The sequence below is a fragment of the Chiloscyllium plagiosum genome, unplaced genomic scaffold, assembly GCF_037043375.1.
Source record: "Chiloscyllium plagiosum isolate Xiang-an unplaced genomic scaffold, Cpla_swu_hap1 HiC_scaffold_27, whole genome shotgun sequence".
Lineage (NCBI taxonomy): Eukaryota > Metazoa > Chordata > Chondrichthyes > Orectolobiformes > Hemiscylliidae > Chiloscyllium > Chiloscyllium plagiosum.
Window position 1 is genome coordinate 36381957 of NW_028270165.1, and position 19322 is coordinate 36401278.

General features: G+C 45.2%; 1 protein-coding gene across 1 annotated transcript in view; it reads right to left on the reverse strand.

Moving 5' to 3' along the window:
* Positions 1 to 7442: 7442 nt before the first annotated feature.
* LOC148143614 (uncharacterized) overlaps positions 7443 to 19322 on the reverse strand; it is a 73572-nt gene continuing 61692 nt past the window's right edge. Inside the window, exon 2 of the mRNA XM_087975245.1 lies at positions 7443 to 8235. Coding sequence (XP_087831371.1) covers positions 7443 to 8235 — 793 coding nt within the window. The remainder of the gene's footprint in view (positions 8236 to 19322) is intronic.

Sequence of the window (19322 nt, forward strand, 5' to 3'; positions counted from 1 at the left end):
ACAGATGTTTGGACAGAGAAAGGGAGTTGCAGTCTGGGGTGAAGCTCAATCTTCATTCAGAGAAAGAGAGGAGCAGCAGTAGCTTCAGAAGCTCATGGTCCAACTTGCGCATTCAGACAACAGGGGGGCTCTTCTGGGAATGAAGCAATGTCTCCCCCTTTCCATTCCTTATCCTGGGAGGGAAAGAGAAGGGGGGAAGCACTGTTCACTTGCAGCAACGGGAGGCAGAGAGTATGAATCCAAGCAGGGATCAGACTCTGCAAAAGTCAATTTCAGTCGGCTTCTTCTGGAATATCGTGTGCAATTCTGGTCTCCCTCCTATAGGCAGGGTGTTGTGAAACTTGAAAGGATTCAGGGAAGAGTCACAAGGCTGTTGCCAGGGTCGGAGGGTTTGAACCACAAGGAGAGGCTGAATAAGCTGGGGCTGTTTTCCCTAGAGCATCGCAGGCTGAGTGTGTGTTTTTTAAAGAGGCTTATGAAAATTGAGGAGTGTGGATGGGGTGAATAGACAAGGTCTTTTCCCTGGGATATGGGGAGTGCAGAACTAGAGGGCATAGGTTTAGGGCGAAGGGGGAAAAATTTGAAAGGACCTTGCAGTCAACCTTTTTTTGCAGAGGGTGATGCGTGTATGGAATGAGCTGCCAGAGGAAGTGGTGGAGGCATCTGGATGGGTATATGAAAAGGAAGGGCTTAGATGGATATGGACCAAGTGATGGCAAATGGAACTAGACTAATTTTGAATATCCGGTCGGCATGGACAAGTTAGATTGAAGGATCTGTTTCTGTGCTTTATGTCTCTGACTGTATGACTGGTGAAAAGCATTGACATTCGTCGAAACATTTATGCAACAGAAAATTATAAGAGGGTAAAGATAAACCTCACGTCATTGATCAATGAATCCTGGTGTGGTATGGCTGTATTTCCAGTAATAGTCAGTATGGCATGGAAGGAGTCCAAAACGACGGCTTCTTTTACAGAAACTCACACGTAAATCCGAGTCTTCTGGGAATCTAAGACAACCGTGCGTTAATATAAGACAGATAAGTCTGGGGTATATGGTACATATTTGATGGAATGTTTATGGCTCTCAAAGCCTGATTTTCAGTGTTTCTGGGCTCATAATATTGCACTGAAGCATATTGTATATCTTCAGTAAGAACGTCAATACCGCATGATAGATGTCCATTCAGCAACTTGAGTGAACTCTTCATGGAGTATGCAATCCACCACATTACCTTGCTGTATACATTTACATAAAGATCAGCACAAAGATCTTGGGTATTAAGAGAGGAAAGAATGTTCCACAGAAACTAGAATTGTGTGTTCTGATTTTCTATTGTGGACTGACAGCAATGACCTTTGCAATCTATTTCCACAGGAATATTACAAGAGAAGAATTTGGAGGCAGAAATCTCAGACCAAACATCACATCGAAGTCTGACAGTCGCTTGATTCACCAGGACTTGGATATTGATAGCCTTGAAAACAAAGGGGAGAAGGTCTGTCTGCTGAGGTTTTAAACGTCAGTGTGACTGGAAACTCAGAGTCTCACATACCCACACACCAGAGTAGTGACTGGAACATGCTTTACAGACTGAATGAGAGTCCTCCAATTACCAGTCCACCAGTAACACCACACCTATGCTGTAAGTGTGAGCGAGTTTCAACTGATTGTTGAACCTGGAGAAATAAGAGGACACCTGCACCATGGAGAAATCATGAAAATGCAGGGAGTGTAGGAACAGTTTTCCTTCCCCACCTGCCCGATATTCATCAGCATTTATACACAGGGCAGCGGCCATTCACCTACATTCAGCACAGGAAAGGCTTCATTCAGTCGCATCACCTCCTGGTCCACATTGGGGAGAAACTGCTCATCTGCCCTGTGTGCTGAAGCAGATGAAGGACATTTTTTTTTTTATCCTGGATGGAACATACTGCAGGTATACCTGAAATAGATACATTTGTCTCTGTCCCATTGAGTCTCCAGCACAGGGCCAGGCTGGGCTGCTCAATTGGTGTCTCAGTGTTTATTCTCCATCTGAGCCTCCATCTACCCCTCTTCATTGCTCCCCCATCTCCCCTCCATCAGCATAAAGATATCCCCCACTTTTCGAAAGTTCACTTTACACTACTTCACTTTTACAAAAGACCTACATTAATACCTGTTCTCACAAACCGAAAGAAATCCGAAGAGGAGTGTCGCTTTTACAAAGAAAGGCATAATATAAATTAATTCATGGTAACTGCTTCTTCGCTTTAGGCCATTTCGGCTTATGAAAGGAACACTCTACTTTCAAATAGTGGGGGAAAGCTGTATCAATACAATACAGCACAGTCACAGGCCCTTCTCACTTGGTTTAGGCACACCGCCCCCCCCCTCAAGCCTGTACTAATTCTTAATCCTTACTTAGACCTGCAATTTGTTGCACATGTGTGGTTTCTGTTCCTCTGTTCACCTCCCCTTCATGTGTCTATCAAGATACACCTTAAACATTGTTAAGATGCCTGCTTCCACTACCTCCACTGGCAGTGCGTTCCAGAACCCCACCACCCCTCTGAAAAATTCCCCACCCCCACCACTTGTCCCCCAAACAGTCCCCCTCTCACCTTGAACCTGTGCCCTCTTTTAGTTGACCTTTCCACTTTGGAGGGAAAAAACGCCTCTGACTATCATAGAATCCCTCCAGCGTGGAAACAGACAATTCAGCCCAACTAGTCAACACCGGCCCTCCAAAGATTAACATATAGAGACCCGTTCCCTTACCCCTGTGATCTACATTTACTCTTGACTAATGCACCGAACTTACACATCCCAGAAAATTGGGGCAATTTACATACAGACAATCCAACTTATCCTGCCTCTCCCTGGACGCCATGGGTAATTTAGCATCGCTAATCCACCCTAACCTATACACGTTTGGATTGTAGGAGGAAGCCGGAGCACCTGGAGCAAACCCACACAGACACGGGAGGTGGGGTGCAGGGACAATGTGCCAACTCCACACAGATAGTTGCCTGAGACTAAAATCGAACGCAGGTCCCTGGCACTGGAGGTGTCTGTGCGAACCACTGAGCTACCCTGCCACCCCTGTCCAGCCAATCTGTGCATCTCAGCATTTTGTCAAGGTCTCCTCTCAGCCTCTGTTTTTCCAAAGAAAACAATCTAGGTTTATGCCTCTTCTGCTCATAACGAGAGCCCTCCAGACTAGACAATGTCCTGGTGAACCTTGTCTGTACCCTCTGCCAGACCACCCACATCCTTCCAGTAGCACAGTGACCAGAACTGCACACTATATTCTGAATGTGGCCATAATAAACAGCTGTAACGTAACTCTTACACTCAAGGAAGTGTGCTGTGTGCTTTTTTGACCACCGTGCCCACCTGCATTACCACTTCCACGGATCTATATGCCAAGATCTCTCTGTATGCCAGTGCTCCTATGTGTTCTGCCATTTATCATACAATTCTTATATTTCCTTCATCTCTATCGAGCTTCACCTTAACTGTCTTTCTCTCCTTCTCATCCCTCCACTCATCAGCATATCATAAAACCATAGCAGCAGAAATTAGGCCATTCAGCCTATTGAGTCTGCTTCGCCATTCAATTATGGCTGATAAGTTTCTCAACCCCATTCTCTCCCTTAACCCTTGATCCTCACGAACCTATCTATCTCCGTCTTAAATATATTCAGTAACCTGGCCTCCACAGCCTTGTGGCAGTGAATTCCATAGACTCACCACACTCTGGCTGAAGGAGCCTCTCTTCCCTCTGTTCTAAAGGGTCTTCCCTTGACGCGAAGGCTGAGCCCTCAGGTTCTAGTCTCTCCTACCAATGGAAACACCTTCTCAACATCCACACCGTTCATTATTTTGTAGGTTTCAATTAGATTCCCTCTCATCCTTCTGAACTCCATGAAGTATAAACCTAGAGTCCTCTAATGTTCTTCATATGTTAAATTTTTCATTCCTGGACCATTCTTGTGAACCACCTCTGAACATGTTCCAGGGCCAGTACATCCTTCCTGAGATATGGGGCCCAAATCTACATACAGTACTCTAATTGTGTGCTGACCGGAGCCTTACAGAGCCTCAGAAGTACATCCCTGCATTTATATTCAAGTCTGATCAAAATAAATGCCATCATTGCATTTGCCTCTCCAACTACTGACTCAACCTGTAAGTTTACCTTGAGAGAATCCTGGAGTAGAACTCCATAGTCCCTTTGCACATCAGACTTCTGAATTTTCTCCCCATAATCCTTCTGTTCCAGAGTAGCAGCAGAGATTTCCAGACACCTCGATTGTTTTCAGGGATACCAAGGGATCTTGGGAATTGCCAGTATCTCAGGAGGAGGCAGAGGGGAATGTGGTGTGGTCCTGTAAACTGCAGAACTTTCCAACTACCCGAGTTAGCAGGAACTCTTTCTGGACCAAGAAACAAAAGGGCCACTGAGAAACTGCTACATCAGAGGCAGAAATTAGGCCATTCAGCCCATTGAATGTTGGAGCAGACTCAATCATTCTTAAGTATCAAGGGTTACAGGGAGAATTGGGTTGAGAAACGTATCAGCCACGATTGAATAGTAGAGCAGACTCAATAGGCTGAATTGCCTAATTTCTGGGAGTTAACCATCCCTGGGAAGAAGGACGCAAAACAACAAGCTGTTTCCTGGGACAGATGAGCGAAGTGTTTAATAAGCTCATGATAAATGGACAATTAAGTTTGTCTGTGGAAGCAAGGCCCTGACGTAAAGGAGTTTTTTGCAGGAAACGCTGTATCAAACAAACCACTAAACCTCGAGGATAAGAAGGTAAGCTACAGACCGGAGATCTCCAGAAGTGTGGGGAGGTGGTGTTAGAATCTAAAGAAGCATCACATCACAGATTTGAAAGCGAGGAATCTCCACCAGAATTCAACTCCAGAATGATGTAGCAGCAGTACTTGGAAGAAGAATGTTGCACTGAATCCCTGGACACTTCCAAGAGACAGATACTGTTGGGGGAAACTCAGTTAAATTCTGCCATCAATTGGGTGATAGCCAAGTTGTGAGTGAGGTTGAACTTGGTTACATAGAAGAATACAGCGCAGTACAGGCCCTTTGGCCCTCGATGTTGCGCCGATCCAAGCCCACCTAACCTACACTAACCCACTATCCTCCATATGCCTATCCAATGCCTGCTTAAATGCCCATAAAGAGGGAGAGTCCACCACTGCTACTGGCAGGGCATTTCATGAACTCACTATTCACTGAGTAAAGAATCTACCCCTAACATCTGTCCTACACCGATCACCCCTTAATTTAAAGCTATGCCCCCTTGTAATAGCTGACTCCATACGTGGAAAAAGGTTCTCATGGTCAACCCTATCTAAACCTCTAATCATCTTGTACACCTCTATCAAGTCACCCCTAAACCTTCTTTTCTCCAATGAAAACTTGAGGAGTTTTATTTTTGGTTGCGACATACAATAAAGTGTTAATCATTGTTTCAGCAGTTAATTGTGTGCAGTTTCTGAGTTAAGAGCCAAATTAAGACGATTCACCCACAACCACAGTGAGAGGCTGGGATTCATGTTGACTCCATTGCATTCAGCACTACATTACGTCAATACTTTTATAAAGCAAAGGCTGACAGCCACACCTATCTCAAACAGAAACACCCAGAGGAGCGTGTCACCCAATAATCTGTAAAATTAGCATGAAAAGTGGTGTAACCTGCTCTAGTGATAAGAATAAATCCCCAACACTAAAATCAACAATCAGCAATTTATTTATCCAACTCTCACGGTGAACAAATGAACAAAAGTATTAACATACTGGATACAGGCCAGGAGCAGATGGGTGGCACTAGTTTAGTTGGGGATCATGGACTGGTTGGTCTGAACGGTCTGTTTCCAGGCTGCATGACTCCATAGCACGGAATGAATGGGGATCCATCCCAAAGATGATAAAGGTTTCAAGCACCACCTTAGGCAAATGTGTGGACACCCCTCCAGATAACTGAGGGCAGTGGGACACTGAGGGTCAGTAGATCAGTCAGCCAGCCAGTTCTCTCCAGGAGACTTGTCTCTCAAGAAAGGAAGTGGTTTCCTGCCCCATCAACCAGATTATCCAGTTTGGATTAGGTCCTATATTTCCAACAAAATAGGTAGACAGGGCAGTGTCTATAACAAATATGTTATTCAACTTGGAAGCGTGCTGAAGACATATACAAGGATGTTACCAGGATTCAAGGGTCTGTGTAAAAGGGAGAGGTTGGACAAGCCAAGATATTTTTATTTGGAGCATTAAGAGTCTGAGAGAGGCCCTTAGAGAAGTGAAGAGATCGTGAGAGGATGAATGCACGGGGTTAGGGAAGTGAGGGCAAGAGGGCGTCAGTTTAAGGTTAGAGGAAAAAGAATAAAAGGGAATGTGAGGGGCAACGTTTCTTTTCACGCAGATGGTGGTACACATATGGAATGAGATGCCAGCGGAAGTGGTTGAGGTGGGTACATTAACAACATTGAAAAGGCATTTGGGCAAATACGTGGATAGGAAAGGTATGGTAGGAAATGGGCCAACTGCAGGGAAATGGGCTTAGTGTTGATGGACAGTTTGGTCGGTGTGGACCATGTTGGGCCGAAGGGCCTGTCTCCTGCTGTCGGACTCGATGATTTGCATCTCTTTGTTGGTCAGACAGTTTTGAGTTTCCAAATGGAACATCTCACAATCAGGCCGAATAATATCCAATCTCATTCGTCAACTCTGATGCGGAGGTGCTGGTGTTGAATTGGGGTGACAAGGTCAGAAGTCACACGGCACCAGATGAAGTGATGAAGGAGCAGCACTCATGAAAGAGCAATGCTCCTAAAGCTTGTGATTTCAAATAAACTTGTTGCACTGTAACATGGTGTCGTGTCACTTCTGACTTCTTCAACTCTGGGTTTGTCTCAAACTTGATGGGATACTTTGTCCAACTCGGCATATTTTATCAAGATTGCTTGGAGGAATTTTTTTTTTAAAGATTAGATTCCCTACAGTATGGAAACAGGTCCTTTCGCCCAACAAGTCCACACTGACCCTCCGCAGAGTAACCCAGCCATTCCCCTATCCCTATTCCTCTACATTTACCCCAACTAATGCACCACACCTACACATCCCTGAACCCTATGGGACAATTTAGATGGGCCAATTAATCCTAACCTGCACACCTTCAGACCAGGGGAAGGAAACCAGAGCACTCAGAGGTAACCCATACAGATGTGGGGCGTGCAATGTGAAAGCTACACACAGACTGTCTCCCCAAGGGTGGAATTGAACCCAGGTCAGCATCGTGAGGCAGTGGTACTAACCACAGAGTCACCATGCCACCCCTGAGCCACGTAGGTGGGCTTGGTGGGGGTGAGTCCAGCACAAAACACAAAAGCTCACTGCACCCACTGTCAGAATGGGCGGGAGGTTCAGCCCTGGGGGTGACCCACTGCAGTGTCACTGGTGGAATCTGATTGTTGGATGCACTGGTGCCTCCGCAAGTTGCAGGACAATGTGAACCTCCGCCCGCAGTCGGGGCAGGCAAACGGCATCCCCCCGGTGTGGACCCATCGATGGGCCAGCAGTTTGGAGGAGTGGGTGAACCCCTCCCCGCACTCGGGGCAGCTGAATGGCTTTTCCCTGGTGTGGACCCGCTGGTGGGACAGCAGGTCAGAGGAATTGCTGAAGGCCTTACCACACTCAGAGCAGGCGAAGGGCCTCTCTCCCGTGTGGATTTGCCGGTTTCTCAGCAGGTCCGAGGATTTACTGAAGCCCTTCCCACACTCTGGGCAGCTGAAGGGCCTCTCCCCTGTGTGGACCTGCTGATGGGCCAGCAGGTTGGAGGACTTACTGAAGGCCTTCCCACACTCTGGGCAGCTGAAGGGCCTCTCCCCCCTGTGGACCCGCTGATGGGCCAGCAGGTTGGAGGATTGACTGAAGGCCTTCCCGCATTCTGGGCAGCTGAAGGGCCTCTCCCCCGTGTGGACCCGCTGATGGACCAGCAGGGAGGAGGAATTACTGAAGGCCTTCCCGCACTCTGGGCAGCTGAAGGGCCTCACCCCCGTGTGGACCCGCCGGTGCCTCAGCAGGTTGGAGGAATCGCTGAAGGCCTTCCCGCATTCGGGGCAGCTGTATGGCTTCTCCCCCGTGTGGACTCGCCGGTGCGTCAGCAGGTTGGAGGAATTGCTGAAGGCTTTCCCGCACTCGTGGCAACTGAAGAGCCTCTCCCCTGCATGGATTCGCTGGTGGGTCTGGAGGTTCTCCACCCAAGTGAATCCTTTCCCGCACATGGAGCAGTAAAACTTCCTCTCACCAGTGTGTATATGCTGGTGGGGCAGCAGGACACAGGAGCAAGTAAAGCCCTTTGCCCGCTCGGGGCAGGAGAACGGCCTCTTCCCAGTGTGATTGCACTGATGAGCCGCCAGGACAGGTGGGACATGGAAGCCCTTCCCGCAGTCGCCACAATTCCATGGTTTCTCAACAGGGCGTGTTTCCTCAGGTTTCTCCATGGCCGAAGCTTCATCTGCACACACACGTGTACAACCCTGCCATGAATTCTTCTTTCCAGGCAGTAGAGTTGTTTCAGGCTCCACACTCAGTGCGCTGCAACAGTAGTGTCTTTCAACCAGTCCCCCATACTCAAACAGGGACCAAAAAGAACGCTTTGCTCTTTCTCACAGAATCATAGTTGAAAATTGTTGCGGTCCTGATGGATTGAGTAACTGTCAGATATTGATGTGAAAGTGAGGACTGGAGACGCTGGAGAGTCAGAGTCAAAAACTGCATCGCTGGAAAAGCGCAGCACAGCAAGCAGCATCAGAGAAGCAGGAGAATCAAAATTTTGGACATAAGCCCTTTATCTGTTAACTTGAAACTTCTGTCTTCAGATAGTCTGTAAGAAAAGATTACAAAAGTCATCACTGCCAATCCAGTTTTTTTTTAATAGATTTTTTATTAGAAATTTAACATTTTAACAAGTTTACAAAAATAAACAAAACTCTCAGATATAAACATTGATATACAATTAACTCAAATATACAATAGCCAAAATTTAACAAAAAACAGAAAAAAACCGAAAAAGAAAAAAACCAAACAAAACTCAACTATCTACTAATCTAACCTACCAGTAACCAGAGTGTATATTTAAGTCACATGCTCGGAATGTGTTAACATCAGATATAATAAAACCCGTATTCGTGCGGGATTCCTCCCCCGAGGGGCCCCGGACCAGCCAGGTTTGTAATCTCAATTAAATAAAAGCCCTTGTTAGGATAGCCGAAATATCTGTATTTATGTCATTCAAGAAGGGCTGCCATATTTTATAAAATAATTCGGTCTTTCGGTGCACCATATTTGTAAGGAAAAGTCAAGGGGAATACATTCCATAATTAATCTGTGCCAATTTGAAAGTCCAGGGTGGCCCTCAGCCGCCCAGTTCACCAAAATATTTTTCCTTGCATGAAAGAAAGAATAGAAAATAGTGTCTTCCCGTACGTGTCCAGGGAGGGAAGGTTCGAAAAGCCCAAGAGGAGAGATACAGGGTCCACTTTAATTTCCGTTCCTAACGTTTCTGTCAGGGTACTTGCTGCTTTAGTCCAATATCTACGGATCTTATGACAGGTCCATAGGCAATGTACATGAGTGCCCACTTCTATTTTGCATTTAGGACACATTGGAGATGCTCCTGCCTTAAATTTTGCCAATCGAACCGGTGCTATATGGGCCCTATGAAGTATCTTCAGCTGGATAGCCTGAGTTCTGTTACAGATAGTAATTCTTCTAGCATTTTCCCAAATATCATTCCACGTTTCTATAGAGATTTCTAGTCCCAAATCCTGATCTCATGTTTTAAGCAGATTATACATATCTCCCGATACTTTATCATGTAGTAAATGATAAATAGTACTGATGGAATATACCCCCACTGGTCGTAGGACACTACATTCTCTATCTGATTTATAAAGACTATCTGATAACGTGGTCTTCTTCTGGATATAATCTCGAATTTGGAAGTATCGAAAGAGGTCTCCATTAGGTAATCCGAATTTCTGACGCAGCTGTTCAAAAGACATCAGGACCTCATCTTTAAATAGATCCCCTAAACATGAGATACCCCTGGATCTCCAGAGTTTAAAAGTGGCATCTGTAAACCCCGGTTGGAATCCCCATGCTCCCACTATCGGTGCATAGGGGCATGTTTTATGTGAATTGCCCTCATTTTGCCGCATTATATTCCAAGCACTGCCAGTCCAGTTAAGAATGAGATATCAAGGCATTGACACTGACACCAGAGAGAAACTGTACATATAGATGTGGCAAATGTTAGTGGCAAGCCAGAGTGATAGAGATATGTAGCACAGAAACAGACCCTTCGGTCTAATTCATGCGTGCCAACGAGATAACCTAACCTAATCTCGGCCAATTTGCCAGCATTTGGCCCATATCGTCTAAACCCTTCCTAATCGTATACCCATCCAGATGCCTTTTAATGTCATAATTGTACCAGCACCCACCACTTCCTCTGACAGCTCTTTCCTTAAAGATGCCACTTTCTGCATGAAAGACTTATCCCTTAGGTTCCTTTGTTAAGTTTTTTTTTTACATTACATTACAGTGTGGAAACAGGCCCTTCGGCCCAACAAGTCCACACCGACCCGCCGAAGCGTAACCCACCCATACCCCCACATTTACCCCTTACCTAACACTACAGGCAATTTAGCATGGCCAATTCACCTGACCTGCACATCTTTGTGACTGTGGGAGGAAACCGGAGCACCCGGAGGAAACCCACGCAGACATGGGGAGAACGTGCAAACTCCACACAATCAGTCGCCTGAGGCGGGAATTGAACCCGGGTCTCGGCGCTGTGAGGCAGCAGTGCTTCCCACTGTGCCACCATGCCGCCCACTTTTGCTTGAGCTTCTTACACTGCAATACGCCAACTTCTGTGAACAACCAAACTTTATTAAGTACAGTACAAGCTGTGGAGACACTCTTAACACTCTTCGCAATGCTGGTACACAACAGTACCAAAAAAAACAAACCCCTTAAACAAAGTAAAACTGAAACAGAGGCTTACAGTTGAAGTTAGAAGGGCAGAAGGAGACAGTGTTAGCAGCCTTTCTCCACATAGTCCACTGCTTAACTCACCCAAACGAGACTTCAGCTTTCAGGACTGACCACTCCCCTTTCATTGTACAGGTCACTTCTAAAACATAAAAGCTTTGGCCTCAAGTCTCATCTGTTCACATATAACCAAAAATGCCTCCCAATACTGTTTTTCATCTCTGTACTAAACCAGTCACTTCGGAGCCCAGGTTTTTTTACCACCCCTCTGAAAAAAAAACCAAGGACACAGCATCCTTGAGAAGAAGGACCAGCTTTTAGTAAAAGGACCAGCTTTTAGTAAAAAGGACCAGCTTTGTGACTGAGGGATATAGGCCAAACACTCGCAGATGAGATTAGATTAGTTTCAGAACATAGCATGGAGTAGTTGGACTGAAGGGACTGTTTCTGTGCTGTTTGACTCGGTAATTGTTCTGCAATGGTCTGAAAACCATTTCCTTGCCTTCCCCCATAAACATCCACTTCTTTGTTGTTCCAAAATCAGATGAACTCAGCCTTGAATATATTCAATGATCCCATAACTGCAGGAAGACATCCCCACTTCTGAACTCAATTCCTCTTGCTAAGATAACACCTGCTTTGCTCATTGCTTGCTGCACCTACCTGACAACTGGCATTGACTGGTATGGAAGGACGCTGAGGCCCCTTTATACACATTCCTGATGAAGGGTCGTGCCTGTAACGCTGACTCTCCTGCTCCTCGGATGCTGCCTCATCTGCTGTGCTTTTCGAGCAACATACTTTTTGACTCTGATCTCCAACATTTGTAGTCCTCACTTTCTCCACATCCCAATATATCACCATTTAAACTATGCATCTCCTTTCTGTTTCTCTCCCCACCCCCCACAGGGAATGCTATCACTTCACATCGTGGTACTGCATTTTCCATGAGTTTGCCAACTGAGACACAGACCTGGCCCAACTTTTCCAGAATCTCTCCCCTCCATAAATTGAGATTGAGAGAGACACACAATAGGGGCGTCTCTGATTAGCAGGAGGACCACGCTCCTTCCAGTCCTCCACGGCTTCCTACAGGCCCAACAAAAGAAGATCACGGGCAGTTTCCGCGGACAGCCAGGAGCACGCGCAGATTTTGCTGACACCGGCGAACATGCGTAGTGTGTTGTCACCGAGGAGCATGCGCAAGATGCTCTGTGACGTTGCTGGTGTTACCGACAGGTTTTGTGCCCAAATGACACTCGGAGACAAGAAAGGCTGGAGCGACATTTTATATTTATCCTGCGGCTCCACATTTTATTCCTTTTGCATTTTATTTAACTACTCATCTTTTCCTCAGGGTAGGGGACTCCCAAACTAGAGGGCATAGGTTGAAGGTGAGAGGGGAAAGATTTAAAAGGGACCGAAGGAGTAGAAAAAAAGTGTGAAAGTTAATTCCCCACAAGTGCCCTCTCCAAACCTGCACATCTTTGGATTGTGGGGAGAAACCGGAGCACCCAAAGGAATCCCACGCAGACATGGGGAGAAGGTGCAAACTCCACTCAGACAGTTGCCCGAGACTGGGATCAAACCCGGGTGCCTAGCGCTATAAGGCAGCAATGCCAGCCACTGAGCCTGTTCAGAAAAAGCAGCAATTGATTTATATGAGGGTGAGAGGGGAAAGGACTAAAAGGGACCTAAAGGGCAACTATTTTACGCAGCGGGTGCTGCGTGGATTGAATGAGCTCCCAGAGGAAGTGGTGGAGGCTGGTACAATTACAATATTCAAAAGGCATCTGGATGGGTACATGAACAGGAAGGTTTGCAGGGATATGGGCCAAGAGCTGGCAAATGGGCCGAGATTAATTTAGGATATATGATTGGCACGGAACAAACAGTTTGTTTCCACGCTCCACTACTGTTTCTACATAGTCAGAATTGTTATGACACGACTGCACCACCCGCTCCCCCAACTAATTTAAACCCAAAAAAGATTTACCCCATGTGGTAATGTGAAAATTCAAGAGGTAAGGAACTGTTTCTAAAAGTCACTATTTAAAGTTTTATTTAATGATCTAGGACACTAACTTGCAAGTGTTTAAATCTGCTGGGATTTTTCGTACCGCCAAATCTATTCAAATCTGTCTCAACCAGTTCAAATCTCGGACGAAAGCCCTCAAATTTTAAAACATTGTGTGCAACCTCCCCTACCTAATTTAAACCAGCAACATAGAGAAGGTTTAACCCATGCAGTAATCTGAAAATTCAAGAACCAAGAAACTATTCCCAAAGGTCAGTATTTAAAGTAAAAATTAACAACTTTATTTATTAAAGTCTAACGGAGAATAATTAATTAACAACTATTTACAATTCCTGTCTCTAACCTATCTTCTACCTTCCCCTATATGATACCAGTCCAATAAAAACCCCTGATTAAGATTTACCGAAAGATTCAAACTTCAAACCCAGCCTGCTGTTAAATCTTCTCTTTGGACCTTCCTCTGTAGATTTGCTCTCCAGGTCGGTGTCGATGTTTTTTCTCTGTGCAGACTCCTCTGGACAGGTACTCTCAGAGTTCTCACTAGCAGCCGACATTTGTTGGTCTTTTGGCAGTTCTCCTGTAACTGTTGAACTTTTTGTTTTGATTTTGTACTCCAAAGCATCAAATCGTTTCATTGGTGTTAATATTAGATTGGATTAAATTCCCTACAGTGCTGAACCAGGCCCTTCGGCCCAACCAGTCCACACCGACCCTCCGAAGAGTAACCCACCCAGACCCATTTCCCTCTGACGAATGCACCGAACACTATGGGCAATATAGCATAGCCACTTCACCTGACCTGCACATCTTTGGACTGTGGGAGGAAACTGGAGCACCCAGACTAAACCCATGCAGACACGGGGAGAATGTGCAAACTCCACACAGTCAGTCACCCATGGCTGGTGTGAGGCAGCAGTGCTAACCAATATTCTCAAAATACTAAATTCAAACTTGATTGGAATTCAGTATTTTGGGGCAAGATTTAAATCGATTGGCCAAAATTGAGTATGTTTTTGTCTCCAGGCAACCCAGCTACTGAGCTGTTCGACCAAATGTTAAATTGTTACCTTGTTCAGAACGTTTGGTGCTATGTCAGGTGGTTCTGCTCGCTTTTCAACTCTCTTGAAGGGAGAATACACCTCTACACCTTCTAACAGAACCAATTTTTCAAGACTAGGGTTCGGCCATTCACCCCTAACAGGAGAATGTGAGTACTGCAGATGCTGGAGATTAGAGTCAAGAATGTGGTGCTGGAAAAGCACAGCAGATCAGGCAACATCCGAGGAGCAGGAAAATTGACATTTCGGGAAAACTGACATTTCGAGCAAAAGCCTCATTCACCCCGAACAGCCTGTCCTCAACTGCACATAGTTCAAAGCAAGTTTTAGAAAGATGGCTGCAGCTTTGTCTTAATATAAAATTGAACATGCGTTCAAACTTTAATGCTGTTTCAGAATATATTATTCTCGCTATTCTCAATTTGAAAGATCAGCCATTTCTTGTGCACCCCGATCTCCCAGGCAGTTTCATCACCAACCATTCTCTCTCTCTCTCTCTCTCTCTCTCTCTCTTCTAAGAGCTTGATACAGCGATCAAAGAGAGCTTGAGGCATGAGAAAGTTCAGTGGGAGTTGGAAGAGAGACAGAATGGACAGGGTGACAGAGTGTGGGGGCCATTGAGAGACTGGGGGGAACAGAGGGTGGTGGGGGCTGAAAGGAAAGACTCGGGGGTCAAAGGGTGGAGGAAGAGAATGAGGGGGAGAGAGAGAAAATGGGGGGCAGAGACCTGCAGGGTGAGAGAGAATGGATGGGGGCGGTGGGTGGGGAGAGAGACAGCACAATTCAGACCTTCCCCAGGACTGGGGCAGTGTTCCATGAACTGGAAACTACTCCTCCCACAGCAGTCATTTCTCAATCCACATATGGCTAAAGGAGAAGAATTATATAATCCCTGCAGGCCATTTCACCTATCAAATTCACACTGACCTTCTGCACAGCATCCCACCCAGACTCATCTACTTACCCTACAGCTCTGCAGTTCCCCATGGCTAACCCACTCTAACCTGCACATTCCTGGACACTTTAGCATAGCCGATCCATCCGAAACTGCAGATCCTTGGACTATGGAAGGAAACCAGAGCACCCAGAGGTAACCCGCGCAGACAGAAGGGGGAGAACATCCCAAAGTTCACACTGCCAGTCATGAGAAGGTGGAATCAAATCGCTTCTAACAATTCTCCCACACCTGTAAAACCCTGAGCACCATGGGTAATTTAGCAGGGCCAATCCACCCTAACCTGGGCAAAGATAAAAATCACATGACGCCAGTCCAACAGGTTTATTTGGAAGCAGTAGCTTTCAGAGCACTGCTCCTTCATCAGGTGGTTGTGGAGTATAAGATCATAAGACACTGAGTTTACAGCAAAACATTACAGAGTCATGCCACTGAAATGATACATTGAAGAAACCTGGATTGTAAAGTCTTTCATCTTTAGAATGAGTTGCTGGTGTCATTAATATGTAAACCCCAGAACTTCTTATAAGACACCTACTCGAGATAACTTAAGGTTTTATAAGAAAAGATGACAACTCAGCTCAGACAATGCATTAAAGGTGTGAGGCCAGAGTCTGTCTGTATCCCAGTTTTTGAGTCAGACTGGTTCTATTTCCAAAGTGGAATTTACAAAATATTCCATGTATTGTCTGCCTGCAGACTGCATTTTTTGAGCAAAATAGATGGTATCTGCAAATACAAATTCACCCCATAGACCTCGGTGTGTGTGTGTGCACGTGCACACACACGAGAGAGAGAGTAAAAGTCTAGTTCCATACTGTATATCTCTGTCTATTGCATAACAGATGCTTTATTTCTGTTGATGTAAACATTGTTATAAAACATAGCTGGGTACTAATACTTAGATGTAAGGGAGAGACAATTCTTCAATTAGGGCACTATAAGAATCCTGGCAGACCCCTATTTCTAGTTTACTTGCCAATGAACAGACACAAGCACCTATTTAATTCTAACTTTTCGCCTGTTTTGTTATATTTTCTGGTATGATACTCTGTGTCTGGATGGTTGACAGGCTGGGAGATTGTGGGTTGGACTTTGATTGACTTTTATTGTTCCGGAAGGTGTCAAAGGAGGTTAAAGCTTCAGCAAAAATGAAGCAGAGCTGTGAACGGACAACAACTGTGTGGGAACAGGGAGATCAATAGAGGACAAAGAAACCAGGACCTGAAATCCGAGCTGACACCAGACTATCCTGTGATCAGTGCTTTGATTAGCAGTGTCAACCCGCTACCTTTACCTAGCTTCCCATTCGACTTGAATGCCTCATCTCCCCTCAATATTTAGGATCCAATCCTTGTCATCCTGAAGCTATGTCTCTGTAAGGAGTCCCAGATCATAATTATTCTCTTCAATGTGTGCAGTCAATTCATTCACTTTTGTTACATTGCAGTGCTATTACGACACAGAGTAACCCCCTCTGATAAATTAAACCAGAATCACAGAAATGATTCACCCCATGCAGTAATATGTAAAAGTTTGAGGTAAATATTTAAAGTAAGAATTAACAACTTTACTCTTTATGTCCAACATGCGAATCCTATGCCCTCTAGGTTTGAAGTTGCCTACCATGGGGAAAGGATTTTGTCTATCCAACCTATCCATACCCCTTATAAACTTCTGTAAGGTCACCCATCAGCCTCTAATGCTACAGGGAAATTATCCCTGGAGTATTCAGTATCTTCCTATCGCTCAAACCCTCCAACTCTGTCTACATCTTTGTAAATCTTTTCTGAACCCTTTTAAGTTTCACAACGTTCTTCCAGATGAGGGCAACGGGAATTGCACACAGTTTTCCAAAAGTGGCCTAACATGACCTCCCAACCCCTGTACTCAATGCTCTGACCAATAAAGGAAAGCGTACCAAATGCCTTCTTCACTATCCTGTCTCCCTGCAATTCCACTTTCAAGGAATTATGAACCTGCAAGGACACTGTTTAGCAACACTCCCCATTAACTATGTAAGTCATGCCCTGATTTGCCTTACAAAATGTAACACCTCACATTTATCTAAATTAAACTCATGTTGCCATTCCTCCGCCCATCAGCCCATCTGATCAATTCTAATTTGTATTGAACTTTATTTCCTCTCTCATCCACTAAAAGCTGAGAATCTCCATCCCACACACACTCCCTCCATTCTGACTTTGCTGAACCCAATTCCTGCTGTAATTCATCTTGAAAGGTGTGGTTCATGCTGATTAACAGGCCCACACTCGGGGGAGGTGGAGATCTAATTGAAACAGACAGAATTCTGAATGGCCTGGACAAAGTGCACATGGGGAAGATGTTCCTAATGGTAGGAGAGTCTAGGACCCGAGAGCACAGCATCAGAGTAAAAGGAATATCTTTTAGAACAAAGATAAGGCGAAACATTTTCAGCCAGTGAGTGGTGAATATGTGGAATTCATTGCTACAGAAGGCTGTGGAGGCCAGATCACTGAGTAGATTTAAGATGGAGATAGATAGGTTCTTGAGTATCAATGGGATGGAGGATTACAGGGAGAAAGTGGGAGAATGGGATTGAGAAACTTATCAGCCAGAACTTAAGAGTACAGCAGCCCTGATGGGTTGAGAGGCCTAATTTCAGCTCCTGTGTTTTATGGTCTCTTGTTGTTCTGGATTAGGAGTGGGCAAATTGGGAGCAGGAATAGGCCATTTAGCCTGTCGAACTTGCACCAGCATTGAACAGATCATAAGTAGATCTGAGTATACCGACGTAAAAGGTAAAAACAAGGACTGCAGATGCTGGAAACCAGAGTCTAGACTAGAGTGGTGCTGGAAAAGCACAGCAGGTCAGGTAACTCCTCGGATGCTGTCTGGTCTGCCATGAATATACCTACATTCAGGTTAATAAGCTGGAAATTTTTTCACTGGAGCAGAGGAGGATTATAACATCGTGAGGGGTTTAGATGAGGTGAACGGCCAAAATCCTCTCTCTAAGCTGGGGGTTCAAGATTACGGAGCAAATTTTGAAAGAGAGAGAGGAGAAAGATTTTAAAAGGATATGAGAGTTGCCATTTTCTTCCCCCCAGAGAGTGGTTTGTGTGTGGAATGAATTTCCAGACAAAGGGGTGGATGCAGATACATTTATAACATTTAAAAGACATTTGGATTAGTATATGAATGATGAAGTTTAACTTCAATAAATGTGAAGCGCTGGATTTTGGAAAAGCAAATCAAAGCAGGACTTAGCATAAAAAGTGTATAAGGTCCTGGGGAGTGTTGCTGAATAAAGAGACCTTGGAGTGCAGGTTCATAGTTCCTTGAAGGTCAAGTCCCAGGTAGATATGATAGTGAAGGCAGCATTTGGTATGCTTTCCTTTATCGGCTACAGCACTGAGTAAAGGAGTTGGGAGGTAGGTGATGTGCAGCTCTACAGGACATTGGTGAGACCACATTTGGAATTTGGGTGCAACTCTGGTCTCCTGCCCATCAGAAGGAAGGTGTGAAACTTGAAAGGGTTCAGAAAAGATTTACCAGCATGTTGCCAAATTTGAAAAAATTAGCTCTCGGGAAAGGCTGAATAGGCTGCGGCTGTTTTCCCTGGAGCGTCGGAGGCTGAGGGATGAACTTAGAGGTTTATAAAGTCATGAGAGGCATGGATAGGGTAAATAGACAAAGTCTTCTCCCTGGGGTGGGGGAGTGCAGAACTAAAGGTTTTGGGGGAACGGGGAAAGACATAAAAGAGCTCTAAGGGGAGCCTTTTCACAGAGTAGTGGGTATATGAAGTGACCAGCCAGAGGAAGTGGTGGAGACTGGTATAATTACAGAATTTAAAAGGCATTTGGATTGGTCTATAATAGAAGGGGTTCAAGGGATATGGGCCCAGGGCTGGCAAACAGACTAGATTAGGATAACTGATAGGCATGGAAACATTGGACCGAATGGTATGTTTCTGTGCTGTACATCTCTATGACTCCAATATAAAAGGTTCAGAGGGATATAGGTTAAACACAGGCAGGTGGGTCCAGTTTAGTTTGAGAACATAGTCAGCATGGACTAGTTGGACTGAAGGGTCTGTTTCTGTAACTGACCTGTACTGGTCTTGCCTCCCCCATAACCATCACTTCTTTGTTGTTCAAAAATCAGATGACCTCAGCCTTGGATATATTCAATTACGCCCAAACTGCAG